General features: G+C 49.2%; 2 protein-coding genes across 11 annotated transcripts in view; one reads left to right on the plus strand and one right to left on the minus strand.

Annotated features, from left to right (window-relative positions):
• The window catches only part of SND1 (staphylococcal nuclease and tudor domain containing 1), a 447,074-nt gene that overhangs the window by 55,034 nt on the left and 373,142 nt on the right, over nt 1–18,898 (minus strand). The window lies entirely within an intron of this gene.
• The window catches only part of LRRC4 (leucine rich repeat containing 4), an 80,654-nt gene continuing 69,355 nt past the window's right edge, over nt 7,600–18,898 (plus strand). For 9 of the 10 annotated variants that reach the window (XR_004057965.1, XR_004057964.1, XR_004057960.1 and 6 more), the window contains exons 1-2: nt 7,900–8,119; nt 8,292–10,165. Coding sequence is in view for 3 of the 10 variants with exons in the window: in XM_030932456.1 (XP_030788316.1) it covers nt 8,392–10,165 (1,774 nt within the window). In the remaining 7 variants the exon portion in view is untranslated. Of the gene's footprint in view, nt 8,120–8,291; nt 11,963–18,898 lie in introns of those variants that run through there. The other variant, XM_010378724.2, reaches the window with a different exon arrangement.

The raw sequence follows: 18,898 nt of genomic DNA on the forward strand, positions 1-18,898 counted from the left end.
ACATAATCTGATCTACTGTCACAAAGATCACTTTGGTTGCTATGGAGAAGAGCCTGAAGAGGGCAAGTGTAAAAATCTGTGTCTTGAATAGATTAATTTCTTAGTTTTGAATAAATGTTCTGTGGTTATGTAATATATTAACTCACATAAGAGAAAGCTGGGTGAAGCACATATGGGAACTCAGTACTATTTTTGACCTGTCTGTAAGTCTAAAATTACCTCAAAATTAAAAAAAACCAACAACCCCACCCAGTAACTGTTAAAAACAAACAATGAAAAACATCTCATACCTTAAATGAAGAATTGCAAGTTATAAATTAGGTGCAATAACAAGAGCAGGTATCTAGAAGAAAATAATTCCCTCAATAACTGACTTTGAACAAGACAGCCTCTTCTATACTGGTTTCCACATAAGAAAATAATAGATGATACCACCATCACTATTTGCTGAGATTAAGATTTCCTTTACTTGCTTCTAGTTCAACAATACCATGAAAAAAGTTATTAATACCACTTTACATGTGAAGAATCGGGGGCTTAAACAACTAACTTATATATACATGGTATGTAAGAGGCAGAACTGGGGTTTAAACTCAGGTCTGTTTGACTCCAGAGGTGCTTTGCACCTACCAGTACGCTACAATGCCCACTAGCATCCACACACACAGACATGCATGTGCTCTTATGTGGCAAATTTTGTATTAGTCCATTTGGGAAAAAATAGTTTTGTTTCCTCCAACCAAAATCTGAATAATTTTAAGAATACACTGTGTGTCTGTGAAGAGGCTAATTGTAAGCATAGGCATGGATTAATGATCACATTTATATTTGAGATGCCTGGGAAGTCTCTCTATCCACAGCTCTTAGTTCCACATCTGTACCTGCTGGCCCTGATCTGGAGGTATCCCTTAATCTCCAATGAACATGAAGCTCAAAATTTCTAAGAATTAGATACAGTGGAGCCAAATTTGGTGACAACGCAGGAGGTACTTTTGGTGTTTCTACTGGTAAATGCTTAAGTGTTCCAGTATCTTTGGGATAAAATCTAGAGATAATGTAAAGGGAAAGTGAGAAAACCATTAAGAATGGAATCAGAAAGAAACAGAAAATAAGAGAGATTTCTCCTGAGTGTGTCTTGTCAGCCTGCTCCCTTCTCTCGGCTCATGTGATGTTTCCTGATTGAGAGACTCTCTCCCTTCCCAGTGGGAAGACTCAACAGCCACACAACTCCTGTTTGGCTCCCCTACCCTTCACAGGCACAGGTGTGTGGAAGTCACCTGTTGGTTATCAGATGCATTGTCCCTTTCCCGTTCCTCTTAAATGGCACATCACAGCATCACAGTGGTTGAGTTTGGGCTCTACACTGAGACTGAAACCTGGCTCTATCACTGTAATGGGCTGAATGAGCCCCCAGAAAAATACAGGTACCTCCTCATTCCCAGAACCCTGCGACACTTAACCTATTTGAAAATTATGTCTGCAAAGACCCATTTAAATTAAGAATCTTGAGATAATGAGATCATCCTGGATTATCCAGGTAGGCCCTAAATCCGATGACAGGTGTCCTTATAAGTCACCAAGAGGAGAGAGGCAGACAGAAAAGGAGAAGGCAGTGTGACCATGGAGGCTGAGAATGAAGTGATACAGCTATAAATCAAGGAATGCTGACAGCCACCAGAAGCTGGCAGGGGCAAGAGGCAAGGAATGGTTCTCTCCTAGGACCTCTGGAGGGAGTGCAGCCCTGCACCAACTATGTGGTGATTTGTTATGGCAGCCTCAAGAAACAAATTTAGTCACTCATCAGTTCTGTGATCCTGAGAACACTTCTTAAATTCATCTGCAAAATGGGGAAATCTGATGGTACTCATCTCACAGAGCTGTTGTGAGGAGTAAATCTGTGTAACTTAACCCAGTACCAAGTACCTATCAACGCTGCAGTAAATGTTGCTATTAAAACCACTGTTACTGCTATACACGGGCAACTAAAGAGGAAAAGTCACAAGGGCCTGGAATGGGCCAGTGTACCTGCAGAAGTGCATTTTCAAGACTCCCAGCTGAACCTCTCTTTTCAATTTGAGCATGTAAGTGACTGTGGCTAGAACCCGTGCAAACTACTCCAAAAGAGGAGGCAGAGTGCTAGCTGGGAGGTTTTCCCCATCACGCGAACCTGACAGCCCACAAAGAAACTCTAAGCCCTGGAAACTCAGAGGAGTGGGAAAGGCCTTTCCATTCTATAGCTCTTTACCATTTGTATTAAGCAGTGTGTCTTTTCTTAGCCAAGGTTTTAAAAAATTGCTCTTGATGGGACCTGGAGGGAGAATGCTTTTTTATCTTTTACTGTCCACTCCCTTCTGACTTCCTTAAAGAGCTCAGTCCTTGGGGGAAAAGATTCTAAGCACACTCAGAAGAGTGGGTAACTCTAGAACAGCTGTCTTGCCTTGAATCATCAGGCTCCAGGAATAAAATCCATTCCCTTTATGACTGTGGGTAGTAATGGCACAGCCAGCCTCACTATGGGATCACAGGCAAGAAAAATAACCTTCCTTTTGCAATTCTGAATTTACTTATTAAACAGAAAATTCATGGCTAGTTGTCCCTGATGGGTGTTTGCACACGTGGGTGGAACTAAGACAGACAGACAGACACACACACACACACACACACCTGTTCATTACCTTGGAAAGAAGGCAGTGACTATTTCCATGTAGACCATTCCTTCTTTTTATTATTACTGATTCACCAATTGATATCTTTCCTTCCCTTTGTGGAGGGCAATTTCCATACTACTTTTTTCTTTCTAGTTTCCCAAATTCCTTCTATGTCTTTGCTCCGGTTCTGTTCCTACTACTGATGGACCGACCTACCCTTAAAAGGGGCCCCAAAGCCTATTTGGTGGCAAAATGATACCCAGTCAAAGACTACTCACTCCTGGAACACCCTATGAGGCATTATGGACATCTAGTGGCTGCTCAGGATAATGCCTCAGGGATGCATATCAGGTTTGGGGAGTGGTCTAGCCCTGGGCTTTACTAGGAACCCAATTATCCTGGCTGGGTGGGACAGTCCTGGGTCCTCTAGATGACCATTTCTCTCATTTTCTATTGGGGACCCAAAGTCACTAGGAAGTGCAGACAGGTGCTATTGAAGACTCTTCTTTATCCCAATCCAGCAAAGTATAGTTGCACTGGCATACAAGCCCACAGAAGACAGGTATTTGGAAATATCTTCAAGGCCCAGGTTTAAAAGCCAATTAGCCATACATTGTCATTTTGACTGAGGAACTGAGGTCAGAAAGGACAGTCTCTGATACTAATTAGTCATGTAGCTTTAGGTAAGTCACTGTGCCTCTCTGAGCTTCATTAGTGACATCTGTAAAGTGAGAGATTAAATCCAGATAATCTCCAAGGTCCATTTTAGCTTAACATTCTGTGATCTGTGTGTCTTTTTAGTAGCTGGGAAAACACAGTCCGATTTGCTCTGCTCGGCAAGGTAAGGCACTGTGCATCTCTAGATTAAATGACAAAAGCATTCTCACTTAAGTTTGTGGCCCATTTCCAAGACTTGGCTACAATCCCAAAGGATCAACCTTCTTCATAGAACTACATATCTGAGATGGGGCAGGAATCATGGACTAAGAGAATGGTAAGAAACTTTCTAATCCATTTCCTTGATTTTATAAATGGAAAAACCGATGTTTAGAGCTATTTTAAGGTTTGTCACATGTCTAATCAGTGGCAGAAAGGGGACTAGAACTCAGGTATCCCAAACTTAGCACAGGGCTCATTCTACAATACCAGGTTACTGACACAGGCCTTGCCCAATCACTGCTGGCTTTTTTAGCTCTCTCTGGCTTTATCACAGGAGTCTCCCTGTGTGAAACTGCAAGTGAAAACAATCTGAATCCAGTGTCTCTTTCTCTTAGGGTTTAAGTAGGCTTCTTCCCTTCTTATTCCTTGGTGGCACCATTCCAAATCCAAGAAGCAGTCAGAGCCAGGGGCTGTGAGGGGCAAGAAGCCATGGCTAGATGGTACTTGGGTTACCAAAATGAGAGGCTGCAGTCCCACTTACAGCTCAGAAGGGCTCTGTGCAACGATGGCCCCACAGCCTCCTCTGTAGTCCAGTTAGTAGGTTCAGTGGTGCTTTCCTGGCCCAGTTGGCTCACAGGGGCAAAGCAGCCTGGTGTAGAGCTCGACAGAGCTTGGGCATAGTCACCTTCATGGATGGCAGTCACAAATATTTACTGAGAGACAACCTCATTACTAAGTACTGGCCTGACCCAAATCGGCCCCCACTTTCATCCACCTTTACAGTGCAGGGCAGCAGCTTTCATCTGTGGAGCCTGGAGCTGAACAGACAGGGTTTGAGTTTGCCCACAGTAGCAGGGGACCAGCCCAGGCAGAGCCCCTGTTGCCTGAGGAAGGAGGGATAGTCATACTTAATCGTTGCCATCCAGACCCTGGCCAGGGGTCTCCTCAGGCAACAGACGACTCTACTAGGTTGGTGCCAGCTATAAAGGAAGAGAACCTTTCACCAGAAAGTCTGAGTGTCCTCCGCAGTCCTGTCAGGCTAGGTTCACATTTGAGTCTACTAGATGGTAGTGTCCTGCTTGAGACTGAAGATATGCAGATGGGGTTTCAATCAAGACATAAAAAGGGCTGCTAAGGAGCCCGGATGGAACTAAACCCTAGTATCAGGGTTTGACTTACCTCCATGTCTCCCGTATTCTTCTTGATGAGAGTTCATTTTCTTAGCCCATCTCCTACCCTTCATCTTACTTCTCTGACACATCCTTAACTGAACTTTCCTACAGTCTCTCCCTCCTCCCCCCTCCACTTGCCTCCACCATTTACTCTATGCAGAGTGGACACAGCGGGCATTCTTGTTAGTGATAAAAACATCGGACTCACGGTTTGAAGGCTGAATGGAAAGGTTGGCTCTGTCATTTTCTAGTATATGACCTTGGGCAAGTTATTTGCCTGCCTGAGCTAAGTGCCCTCCATCTATGAAATGGAGACAAGTGTGGCAATTACTTTCACTGGGTAAATGAAGATTAAACAAGAACAGATACAAGTACTTGGTATGGTGGATGGCACATAGTAGATAAGCATTCCAGTAAATGACGATTGAAGTGGATGAATGAAACCTGAGTTCTCATCCCACTGGGAGAATACTTTGGGGAATCACTTCCACACCCAAGTTCATTGACATCTGAGACATGCTGAGGCTCAAATCCACTATCACTTACTAGTGACCCGAGGCAACATGTTTGACCCATATAAAATTAATAATAGCGTTGCTGAGAATATTAACAGTGGAATACAGACAGAGTAAGGGTTCAATAAATAGAAACTATCAAGGTTATTATTTGACAGCAAACGATAACAGAAAGGTCTTGGTAAAGAATGGGGACTCCAACTTGCTTACAAAGGAACCGTTTCCAGGACTTCAAGTATTCCATGGCGTAATGAGGTTCAGGTTACTGGGCAGAAGACAATACTAAGAAATGGGTGTGGTAGAAACCAGAGAGCTGAGAAATCTAGGACCTCCTCATTCTGAAGCAACAGCCCACGTGCAGGTGATGAGGGTTTATCTAGCGAGCCTGCCAGAAATCACACTGGGAGAGGGGTGGGGGATGAGGAGTATGGAGGCAGCTCTTGAAGGGAAGGGATATTAAACCATGTTATATTCTACTGGACCGGCTTCCCAGGGCTCAGCTACAGATTGCCCCACCCACAGTCGGCAGAGAAAGGGGCAGTCTTTTTTCAGGGGGGTGGGAAAAAGCTGACCTAGTCCTGTTCTCCTACACTAGTCTGTCAAATGCCTTAGGGTCTCCTACCAGAAATAGGAGCAAGAATTCCACCCCCACTCCCAATCGCTACCCCTGGCTGCTACGCAGTTCTTTTCAGAGAGTCCTAGCCAAGGAGGGGCTGGCGAGCTCACCGGGTAGGGGGCTCAGCCGCCCGCCTCCCTTCCCCCAGTTCTCTGGGCACAGCGGCAAGGGGCGACTCCGGCCAGCGAAGACTGAGAAACCGCGGCTGCAGCTCCATGAATGAATGGACTGTGTCGTGGGCTCCGGGAGTTCACCTCAATCCTTCCTGCCGGCCTCTGTGCTGTCCCAGGTTGTCATTCCCCAGCTCGTCGCACTTGGTCATTCCTGCCACTGTTTCCCGCCCCCGCAACCCTCATTAAGGAAACTCTCATTTAAAGCCCCAGTGAGAACCCAAGAGGGGTGAGGCAGAGCGAAAGAGGGGCCGGCGGCAGTGCAGCAGCGAAGCCGGGGCTCTCGGTCCTGGGCGCCTCGTGGCCCCCACCGCCCTCCCCCGAGTCCCCACCACGCAGTTCCGAACTCCGAGCGCGAGTCCACGGCCCCGGCGGCGCGGCGAGGCGCCCCGTCAGCAGTCGGCGGGGGTGAGGATGACGCGGGCCGGGCGGGAGGCAGGCCAACTGCAGCGGCCCCGCTGCGGGCCGCCGGGCCCCTGAGCCCCGCTCTCCAGAGCCAGGGGGCGCTGGGTGCGGGCCAGAGGGCGGGGGCCGGTGAGGGCTCTCCCGCCGCAGCCCCGCGCCGCTCCAGCCTATCAGCGGCCACCCAACGGCTCCCTCCGACCAGCCCAAAATAGCTGCGAACGCCTGCGACTTGCGCGCGGCCCCTCACTTGACGCTCACTCCAGCTCGCTCGCCCTGGCCCCGCTCCGCTCGTCTAGAGGGGGCGGGGAGGAAGCGGCCCGGGGAGGGGGGAGGGGGGAGGGGAAGAGAGAGGAAGAGAGGAGGAAGGAAGGAGGAAGACGGACGGGCGGCCCGAGGCGCGGGGCTGCGCGGCGCCGGCCGGCGCGGCGCTGGAAGGCGCCGGCGTTAACCCCGCGAGGCAGCCGGCGGAGGGGGAGCAGCGCTAATACATAAGAGCACTGCATCACGCTAATCTTCTCCCAGAACAGTATGCGTCAGCAGTACATTCACGTTCTGACTGAAGGACAAAAGGATGAGAGAGCAGTCTGCGTGGCTGCCGCCTGCAACACCGCGAGCCCGGCGCGAGGAGGAGACGGTGGGCGCCGCGCACAGGAGCCCCGCTGTTGCCGCCGTCGCCGCTAGCCAGCGGGGACTATGTTCCCGGGCTCCGGAGCGTTTCCCGCAGCCGCGACCCCCGCTCCTCACGCCGCTGCAGCAGTCCGCTGGCGGCGCGGCCACTGAGGGCGCCGGGAGCCAAAGCCGCGAACTCGCTCCCTCCGCACAAATCCGGAGCCGGCGGCGCGCCGGGGGCCGGGCAGCGGCGGGCGGTTGCGCGCCGCCGGGGGCTGCGGCCGCCGCCGCCGGACCCGCGCCCGCCCCCGGACTCTCTGAAGGGGCCTGTGGTGCAGGCGCGACCGCGGGCGCCTCGCGCTCCTCCAGCCGGCGGACCGGGTCCGGGCGCAGCTGCCACGCCGCTGGCCCTCGGGCGCCTGACGGATCGCCGCCCCGCGCGCCGGCAGCCGGCGGACTGGAGAACTGAGCCCGGTTTTTGTCTCTTCCACCCTCCGAGAAGAGGCGAGGAGAAAGGGGGTGTGTGTCTGGGGAGGGCGAAGGCGCCGCGAACACCTCTTAACTCTCGCCGCCCCGCGAGCTCACGACCGCAATCAGCTGCCGCCGGCCCGGAGCGGCCGACGCGGGGAGAGGGAGCGCAGCATCGAGCGAGCGCGGCCTGGGCGGCTTCGGGGCGCCCCCGCACCCCCTCCGGCGGCGGCCCGGGTAGCGGGCCGGGGCCGCCGGAGCGCACTTTGGCGATGAAGCGCCTTCTCCCGCGGCTGGAGCGAGCCCGTGCCAGGGTCCAAGGACAAAGCCGGGAAACGCTGGTGGCGCCGCTCCTCGGGCGGAGGGGGGGGCATGCACCTGCATAGCCCTCCGGGCCTTGGCTCTCCCAGGCGCGCCTCAACTCCGCGGCTTCGCCGGCTCAGGCTCCGGATTTACTAGAAGCCATTTTGTCTCCCCCACCCCTTCCCTCCCCTCCCCTCCCCTCTGCCCTCCCCGCCCCCACCACTTCCCCCTTTTGTTAATTAAAACTAAGAAGTCGGAATGGGAACGAGGTGCCCAGCTCCCGTGGAGAAAGCTTAAGGACACCACACCAGTGTTTTCCTGCCTTCCTTCCGAGGTAGGTGACGGCGAACTGGGTGGGGACGGTTGCAGTGTGGGAGAGTCGTAGCTTTCGGAGGGCTTGCCTTGAGGGTGGGTTGGGAGACGAGGGGCCGCTCGAGTTTAGCAGGAATTTTTTCGGCCGATCCGCTCCGTCTCTCTAATCGCCCCCTCCCCACCTCCTTCTCCAGATGGAAAGAGGAGCTCCTAGCTCACTTAAGCCGGGGTAGGGCTGGTTCTCCTTTCCGAGCCAAAATCCCAGGCGATGGTGAATTATGAACGTGCCACACCATGAAGCTCTTGTGGCAGGTAACTGTGCACCACCACACCTGGAATGCCATCCTGCTCCCAGTCGTCTACCTCACGGCGCAAGTGTGGATTCTGTGTGCAGCCATCGCTGCTGCCGCCTCAGCCGGGCCCCAGAACTGCCCCTCTGTCTGCTCGTGCAGTAACCAGTTCAGCAAGGTGGTGTGCACCCGCCGGGGCCTCTCCGAGGTCCCGCAGGGTATTCCCTCTAACACCCGGTACCTCAACCTAATGGAGAACAACATCCAGATGATCCAGGCCGACACCTTCCGCCACCTCCACCACCTGGAGGTCCTGCAGTTGGGCAGGAACTCCATCCGGCAGATTGAGGTGGGGGCCTTCAATGGCCTGGCCAGCCTCAACACCCTGGAGCTGTTTGACAACTGGCTGACAGTCATCCCTAGCGGGGCCTTTGAATACCTGTCCAAGCTGCGGGAGCTCTGGCTTCGCAACAACCCCATCGAAAGCATCCCCTCTTACGCCTTCAACCGGGTGCCCTCCCTCATGCGCCTGGACTTGGGGGAGCTCAAGAAGCTGGAGTATATCTCTGAGGGAGCTTTTGAGGGGCTGTTCAACCTCAAATACCTGAACTTGGGCATGTGCAACATTAAAGACATGCCCAATCTCACCCCCCTGGTGGGGCTGGAGGAGCTGGAGATGTCAGGGAACCACTTCCCTGAGATCAGGCCTGGCTCCTTCCATGGCCTGAGCTCCCTCAAGAAGCTCTGGGTCATGAACTCACAGGTCAGCCTGATTGAGCGGAATGCTTTTGACGGGCTGGCTTCACTTGTGGAACTCAACTTGGCCCACAATAACCTCTCTTCTTTGCCCCATGACCTCTTTACCCCGCTGAGGTACCTGGTGGAGTTGCACCTACACCACAATCCTTGGAACTGTGATTGTGACATTCTGTGGCTAGCCTGGTGGCTTCGAGAGTATATACCCACCAATTCCACCTGCTGTGGCCGCTGTCATGCTCCCATGCACATGCGAGGCCGCTACCTCGTGGAGGTGGACCAGGCCTCTTTCCAGTGCTCTGCCCCCTTCATCATGGATGCACCTCGAGACCTCAATATTTCTGAGGGTCGGATGGCAGAACTTAAGTGTCGGACTCCCCCTATGTCCTCCGTGAAGTGGTTGCTGCCCAATGGGACAGTGCTCAGCCACGCCTCCCGCCACCCACGGATCTCTGTCCTCAACGACGGCACCTTGAACTTTTCCCACGTGCTGCTTTCAGACACTGGGGTATACACATGCATGGTGACCAATGTGGCAGGAAACTCCAACGCCTCGGCCTACCTAAATGTGAGCACGGCCGAGCTCAACACCTCCAACTACAGCTTCTTCACCACAGTAACAGTGGAGACCACAGAGATCTCGCCTGAGGACACAACGCGAAAGTACAAGCCTGTTCCTACCACGTCCACTGGTTACCAGCCGGCATATACCACCTCTACCACGGTGCTCATTCAGACCACCCGTGTTCCCAAGCAGGTGGCAGTACCCGCGACAGACACCACTGACAAGATGCAAACCAGTCTGGATGAAGTCATGAAGACCACCAAGATCATAATTGGCTGCTTTGTGGCAGTGACTCTGCTAGCTGCCGCCATGTTGATTGTCTTCTATAAACTTCGTAAGCGGCACCAGCAGCGGAGTACAGTCACAGCCGCCCGGACTGTTGAGATTATCCAGGTGGACGAAGACATCCCAGCAGCAACATCGGCAGCAGCAACAGCAGCTCCGTCCGGTGTATCAGGTGAGGGGGCAGTAGTGCTGCCCACAATTCATGACCATATTAACTACAACACCTACAAACCAGCACATGGGGCCCACTGGACAGAAAACAGCCTGGGGAACTCTCTGCACCCCACAGTCACCACTATCTCTGAACCTTATATAATTCAGACCCATACCAAGGACAAGGTACAGGAAACTCAAATATGACTCCCCTCCCCCAAAAAACTTATAAAATGCAATAGAATGCACACAAAGACAGCAACTTTTGTACAGAGTGGGGAGAGACTTTTTCTTGTATATGCTTATATATTAAATCTATGGGCTGGTTAAAACAGATTATATTAAAATTTAAAAACAAAAAGTCAAAACAAAAGTATTTTCTAACTTGTAAGTTCTATTTAAAGGGGGTGGGGGGGGAATCTTGGGAATGTTGTGGGGTACAAGCCACAAGTTAACTTGCTATGCTGCCAGAAGGGATTTCTGGTATAAGGTTGAAATTGCTGAGATAAAATAAACTAAAACAACAAACATCCCTAAAGAGGTAGGATGTGGGCTGCTGAGGGGGCAAGAGGGATAGACTGAACTTGTCATTTTTTAGAAGATGCTTCATAGGACACAGGAATACCAATTTCTACAGACATCTTTCTTAAGCCGAGAGCTGTCTTTGCAGAATTATCTTATTTAAAAAATACAAAAAAAAAGCACCATGAATTTGTACTGTGCCAAAATGTTAGTGGCAATAATATTTTTCTTCAGAGGCTAAGGGGAAGATAGATCTGTACATGTATTTTAAGCAGGAAAACCACCAAAATTCAAATGAACCCTTAAAGGGGCTGAGTCTTTGTCCATGTGCACAAGTCTTGGGGGGTCTGTGCACTGGGACACACGTGTGCCTTGCCTGACAGAATGCTTAGGAAGGAGCAGAGAAGGATGGGAGCTGGCGTAGCTCTCAGCTTAATGCTTTCACATTGCACCAGATTCCTGCAGTTGGGCTTAACCCACTCTGCAAGGCATGTGTCTATTCAGGGTTTCCCAGGAGGAGGAGGCCCCTGAAGGGGTGCGGCAGCAGGGGGGTGGGAAGGGAGGGTAAAGCAGAGAGAATGTATTCACAGGAGGCCATAAATTAGCATTGTGCCATGTCCACCTGTTGTTCCTGGAATCTGACAAATGATTGTAGACAATGACGGCATTTTATGATTTTTAAAAACATTTTGTTTGTTTTAAGGTGGAGAGGGAGGAGAAACCTGAAGTGGGGAGCTTGGGAGTGGAAGCTTTTCTCATGCTTGTGATTTGGTGACTTTTCTAAATGCTGATTCATTAGGGACTATTACAGCGGATGTCAACCGGTTGTGGTGATGGGGTGGGGGCAGAACATGAGTAGCAAAGAAAAAAGGAGAGACGAAAAGGGTACAGGCTCATGTAAAGTAATGAAGCCTTTCCCAACCAGGATGGTTCACAAAAAAGCTCTGAGAGCCACAGTTACAAGTGACACGCATGCACACATGGAGTTCCACATCGGGTCCTGTTGAATGGAGCACACTGAGGGGAAGCTTCCCTCTCCCAGGCCACCTCAGGAGAAGGTGAAAGAGAAAGGGTGGGCGTGGGTGGGGAAGGCAGAGATCTCTGTTATTCTGGTCCATTTAATGATGTAACTTCTTTCAGTTATTACTTTAGCTTTAAAAGGAAATAAGGGGTTCAGATTTGAAAGGGGGTGGTATGGGTGGGGGTGGGGTGGGGAATTGCCAACAAAAGAACACTGATTGTAATGTGAGAAAAGTGTATTTTTGTATTTTAATAAATATTGTTGAATTTTTAATTCAATGTCCCCAAAGGGTTAAATTGAATAAGACCCTGAACCTATAGATTCTTATGAGCCAATCATTTCTATTTAATAAAAAAGCGGGGAGGGGAGGGTAGAGGTATGATGGGGGAAAGACAAATGTTAAATTATTTTCAAGTATGGGAAAATGCTAAAGCTGTTAATAACCTTTCCTTAGCTTAAATAAAAGCACCCCGATTCTAGTGCACCTTCCACAAGCTAACTGTGTTAGTCCCTGGCTTTGTTGGGGGTATAACCAAATTCCCTGTGCCCTGGAAAAGCAGGGGAAATGGGTCAGCCTCAGCTCCTGGGACCTGGCCAAAAGTTAAATGCCACCTCAGCAGAAGCTGCTGGTCAGGCAGCACCAGCTCTACCCGAGGACCCTGGGGGACCTGGATTTCAGAGGTCTGTAATAATGTAGTTTGGCTTATATTTCCGACAGGCAGTGTTGCTTCTGTTCTCTGGGTGCTAAATAATCCAAATATGTCTTCGTGGTACGTGTCTGTCTCCTGATGCTTACCGAGTAATAATGTCCAGAGAGGCTGCATGAATCAGGACCCTGCACTTCTTCAGTGCTAGTATTTATACTAATGCAGGGAATTGGGACTGAGTGGGTGTGAACTCTTTGGAACTGAGGAGGGAAAGAGAAGCAGGCTCCACTTTGCAGCAGTTGGCTAAGGGCCAATTCTTGATCCTCCTGGGTATATACATCATTTCTGGGTATCAGTGTGCCAGCACATATGTATGGGCACACACTTATAAACTGCCACTCACAGTACTAGGCACCAAAGATCCATTCCTCCTGCCTCTCCTTTACCACCATACCCCCAATACAAAAGAAAACTGCAGAAGAGCAAAGGGTGGGACTTGGCTAGGACCAGGTGAAAAAGCAAGAAATTACTCCCTTTCCTAGCGCCATAAGACACAACTCAGGCTGTTTAAAACAGCTTCCTGGGTATGCATTCAGAGGAAATTGCGGAGGAAGTTGCTGTTTCAGAAATAGAGGATGAGGAGCCAATTTCCTAACACCCTTCTTTTTTTTTTTTTTTTTTTTGACAGCTATTTGAGCAGACAGGGAATTATGCAGTAACTCTGCAATGACTAAGGGTCTGTGGCTAACAGTCTGAGGAGTGAGGTACAGAAATGGGCCTAAAACAATCTTGGGAAAGAGTCCTATGGACAAATGCATTTGTCCCAAGGAAGACTATATTCAGCTCCAATCTGTGGGAGAAGGACTTTTCAAAGGATCCTCAAAGGAGTTGGGGGAAGACTAAGAATATGGATCCTAGATTTCAGTATCCTCAGAGCTGCAAGGAGAGTTCCTTACCCCAGCAGGCCTGCCCTTTGATCCATGCAGTTTCAACTTTTACAGCAGTAACCTTCCTTTGCTATCATGGTATATCCTCCTCCTGTAGCAGGCACTTGGGACAGCTTTTCAGAGAGGCATCCCGTGAGTACCAAAAATGCAGCCGTGAATGCTGTGACTCATCCTTGGCCTGGCCAAGGTTTGTTACCTAGGAATGGAACACGGGTTGGTAGCTCGTCGGGGGGTAGTTATAGCAACACGTTGGATGTAAAGACTCTTGCTGATGATATGCAGTTAGAGAATTTTCATTATAGAACTGAAAGCCATGAAAAATCATTTAGTCTAATCCTTTCACATTCTACAGTCAAAGAAACTGAGCCCCAGATAAATTAAAAGACATATCCAAGGTCACACTGCTAGTGGAGGAGGTGGGACTAAAAGCCCAGGTCTCGACCCCTAAGTCAATGTGCTTTCTCTCTGCTGTTGGCTATCAAGAACATACTTAACTAGCAAAACACAGTTAAAACGGGCCCTTCCTAAGATATGTCCATGTTCTCTTATCCCTCTTAGAGCTGTTCAATCTCTTTAGAACTGGCTCTCCTGCCCTCTAAGGCCTGACTACAGGGGCTCCACAGGTGCTAAGGGGTTAGATTATCAGGACTGTACATAACAGTTTCCTGATTCTTAGGCCCAATGGCAGACAGAAACTGCAGGATCCCACAGAGGGTGACAGCTAAAGGGGAAGGTGTGAACTAGATAAGACTTGGTGTATTACAGTGAGAAAAGGTGGCTTGGCCTCCTCCCAGCCTTGGAAACTCTGCAGTGTAGAGGAGGTCTTAAAACATCTACTGGACCACAGAGGTTCCCCATAATGGAGCGGTTTTTGCTTACCCGGCTCAACAATGAGAATAGTGGGAGGCTCTTTCACTCCTTTTCTCCACCGTATCTACCCCAGCTCTAGCTCTTTAAGTGCCATGCTGTAGCTGCCACTTCTATAACGTGCTCCAGGGCTTTTTAACACCCTTCAGCTGGATCCTATTATCAGTGGAGGTAAAGGTAGATAGGCTAGTTTCTAAGGCCTAGAGACATTAGCTTTATCATGGCTATTTAACATGTATTGAGGCCAGCAACTTGCTGGGTGCTGGGTGAAACCACCAGCAGAGAGTCCCTGGCAAGACAATTCCTATTGTTGTCTGGGAAGAGGGTCAGAGTCCATGGTCTCCGGCTTGCTTCCGTGGTAATGGTTAGAGACTGGGAGAGGGCTAAGTGGGCCTTACCCCAGGCTTCTACCTCAGGGGGCCAGGGCCTATAATTACAGCTCCATCATTTCGCTGCAACAAAGCAGCAGGGGCTTAAAATTAGAAAAAAGAGAGAGATGAACATTTATATCCAAACATATGTTTGATTTTATCTCCTCTGCTGGCACTCAGCACTCAATGCCATCGGCTAATGCAGGCACTGTTCACGCCATTTCTGAATCCTGCCTCAGCTAAACTGCAAGGCAGCTTTTGGCTCAAAGCAACTCTCTTGGTCTCACTCCCTTCAGGAAGCACCCCTCTCCCATGCAAGAGGAAGAATGGTTTGGACAGGTTAATGTTGTTTTCATCTTTGCTTTAAATTAAAACGAAGTAAATTACTTCTTGGAGTAGTGATAAGGGGTTCAGGAACTAGATCCATGTAATACACACACACACACACACACACACACACACACACAATATAGCATAGTGCTTGCATGCACAGACTCTGTAGCCAGTCTTCCTGTGTTGAATCCTAGTTCCATCACTTACTAGCTGTGTGACTTTGGGAAAAGACTCAATTTCTTCACCTAAAAAATACAGACAATATTACTATCTACCTCAGTACTTCACAGATTGTGAGAACTGAAATTTTACATATATATAATTATACATGTATATGTGTGATACAGATCTCACTGCTCCACAGCATATAGCAAAATGCTAGATAATAGTTGACAGTACACTCAAACATACAGATCAACAGAGAAGCCCCATCACCACCCCTATTCTTGAACACTGTGTATATCCAGAGACATGCCTATTGTGCTACTCCAGAGAAGAAGGATGATGATCTAGAAGTCAGAGACAATAGTATCTATAAGCCCAATCACTGTGAGAAACGTGGTTATACTTATCTTCCCAGGAAAACCTTGCCTTGTACTCTGATCCCTACACCAGCACTATAGCTGTCCCAAGGCACTGATTTAGTTAGTCCAGGAATAGATTACCTTTCCTTGTGGTGAGCCAGAAGAAAGTGAAGGTGCTGATAGTGGTGCACAAGCTGAGGGCTGGGACCTTGGGAAGCCTAGGTCCTTTACCAAGAAGGTAAACTTCCTAACGTCTTCTCCCCTACCCATGCTTCTCTGGCACAGAGCAGTCAAAGCCTTATTACTCACATCAGTGATGAAATGCTCCCTGACCATGAAGTGTTACGAGGACTGGGAGTGGGGAGGGGGGGAGGCACTAGGAGGAAGAAGGTAGCACCGAGAGGGCCCATGGAGCTTCCGAACAGTATTGCAGAGCTAGGAGAAAAGAAAGGCAGTTAAAAAGCACCATAATTGGAGCAAATGAGAGAAGAATGGAGTTCTATGGCAGATACACAGGCTAAGGGGCTGCAATGCAGTCAAGGAGGAAAGCCAGGGAGATTCCTCTGCCTTAGCAAGCAAGAGGCTGGCTGGACCCTGGATGGGGAAGGACTGTTAGTGCGAAATTCATGGCATGGAACAGAGGAGAAGAAAAGCAGGGAGATCAACTTTCCGAGAGGCGAAGAAAGAATGCATTTTGATTTCCTAATGAGAGGCTAGAATTAGATTTTAGGATGATCACAGGTTTTATCCTCTGGTACATGCCAGCTTTGCTGTCAGTACTTGGGCCAAACCACCTACCCACAATAGTCCTGTTCCCTATCCTGGAGGCTGTCCACTGCTTGGGGAAGCAACCCAGCCTTCAGGGATGTAATTTAATCCTGACCCTGACAGGCTCACTTAGGGATCTGCTCTGAACCACTTCCTCATTTCTATTAAGGCACAGTCATAGGGAGGGGGGTGGAGTGTGCTGGGGAGAAGAGAGGGAGCAACTTGGTATTTGTCCACAAAAAGAGTATTATTCCAGAGGGACAGTGTTATATAAATTGTGTTTTCCAATAAAAATAATGATATCTATGAGTTCAGTGCACATGGACCCTTGCAGTGAGTCAGAGATTTGGCCTAGGCCTGTGGGGGATATCCCTGGGAGAAACTGTCTTGTCAAAGGAAGTTAGCATTTGAGACGATGGCATGATCTTCGCTCACTTATCCCATCAAGAAGAGTTTTGAAACTGTAGCAGGGAAGCACTGATATGAGAAGCTATTCTCAAGCTAGGTGTGGGAGCTAGACGGACCAAGATAGTACTTAGCCTTTCAGGTTCATTCATTCTGTACAATCAGGAACATTAGTAGAGCAATTACTACAGTTTAAATCAATTATAGGATGCCAAAGAAACAGTATTTGATCTACTTGTTTCTTTCATACCCTCCTACCTTTTTTTTTTTTTTGAGACAGAGTCTCACTCTGTTGCCTAGACTGGAGTGCAATGGTGTGATCTCGGCTCACTGCAACCTCCGCCTCCCGGGTTCAAGTGATTCTCCTGCCTCAGCTTCCTGAGTAGCTGGGATTACAGGCGCGCACCACCATGCCCGGCTAATTTTTGTATTTTTAGTAGAGACAGGGTTTCACCATGCTGGCCAGGCTGGTCTCAAACTCCCAACCTCAGGCGATCTGTCCGCCTCGGGCTCCCAAAGTGCTGGGATTATAGCCGTCAGTCACCGTGCCCAGCCCCCACCTACCTTATAGCCCCACTAATAAAAAAAAAAAACCCTTCAATTAATTATTGTATCAGGTTTCCTGTCCCATAATCCCCATTTGAGTACACTCATCTGCCTGACAGGACCTAGGAAATCATGCATGAGGCCCTCCATTTTGAAGAATGATGGCTCTTTCCTCCTAACATTTCTCATGATATTTCCTCTTCAAGGCAACTCCTTAATTTGTAGTCTCTTTTACAGTTCCTTTAAGGTCTCAACCCTCATTTCCCTGTGTCTCTAAGTTGGTGCTGATTTAGTCACTAGATAAGTCACTCTACCTGCTCAATGAGTCAGCAAGGATGACTGAGAAGAGCTTTCACACACTAACTGTTCCCTGTGCAAAGTTTGGTTTCCTTGCCTCGGGCTACTTCTTCCCAGTCTTCAAGGCCCTGGCTTCCTCCCTTTACCTGCCCACTCATCCAGGTTCATTAAGACCATTCAGACAGCTTCTCCCACGGCAGGTGAACTGAATGAGTTATAGGCAGCTCTCCACAAAGGCAGTTCCAGTCAGGAGCCAAGTGCCAGTTCCTGGACCATGCAGCTGTGTTTGGAGGAATGCTGAGTGCATCCCTCACAATAGGCCCAGAAATGGAGCTGAGGCCTCAGATACTAACAGCCTGTTTCTGCAGCCTGCCAGCCACAGTGGTTATAAGTTATAATCTATTACCATTGCAAGAAGACTTAATTTCTGGACTTAAAGGCAAGTCAGATAATACTTTATCCTATTAGTGTCTGCCTGTGTGAATTGACAATGGCATCCTTCTGACACGACCGCATATTCTTCCAATTCATCTCTTTAAGGAAGGGCAGGGGGAAGTCTGGATGGAGTAGGAAAAGAGGGAAGAAAAAAATAACCTAAGGAAGACTGCTGAAGGAACCAGGGAAAGGGAAGAGTATTTTTTTTTTTATTAGAAACGAGGAGAGGGGATGCAGAGGGACAGGACAAGACTGTGCTGTTTCAAAGCATGTTTGCATTTCATTTTGTTTCTCTCATGAGGGGGAGAGATGGCAAGCAATGGAGGTGCTGTGTGCAAATGTGTCAGAAAAAAGGCTCTGAAGCCACAGAGAAGGATGAACACAAGAAGAATAAGGCATCGGCCCATTCTGTGCGCTTGCTGTTTCATCCATTGTGCCCGTTGGAGGTTTTCCCTTTCCTTAATCCTTCTTCCCCCTTCATGTGTAAGTCCACATCCACTCCGACTAGTGGTGTCATGTCAGCCGAGGGTGCCTTCTCATTCTGGGTGTGTTATCAAGGCTGGCTGACCTGGGGATGGCAATGGACACTGAGACAGAACACAGGTTCATGGTTCCTAACTTCCGGGATGTGGAGAGAGCAATGAGAACTTCCAAGTTAATTCAGAAAATCTAGTTGAACCCTCACATTTTATTTATGAGGAAAATGAAGCCCAGGAAGATGTGCCTTGCCCAGGTGTCACAAAGCTGGTGATGCAGAGACCCTACCTGTGGTCTCTGGGTTCCCGATCTAGCACAATTGCTGAGCACCTGCAGGGCCACCATGACTTACAACTCCAGGGGGCGCCATTTACAGAAATGGCAAAGTGATTAGTGCCCCCTGGAGTTTGCATTTTGGTGCAATCCTTTATAGTTCCCTTTTGGGATGGGGGAAGGCCTTTCCCACCAGTACTGTATCTGTGCTTAATGCTCTGAGACAGATGGTGCCCACTCACAATTTCACTCAAACAGGAAGAGCTGAGAAATCAGGCAACTTTCCTTTCTCTTCAGGGCATGTGTGTTCTGATGGCAG

Source organism: Rhinopithecus roxellana, chromosome 6, assembly GCF_007565055.1.
Source record: "Rhinopithecus roxellana isolate Shanxi Qingling chromosome 6, ASM756505v1, whole genome shotgun sequence".
NCBI lineage: Eukaryota > Metazoa > Chordata > Mammalia > Primates > Cercopithecidae > Rhinopithecus > Rhinopithecus roxellana.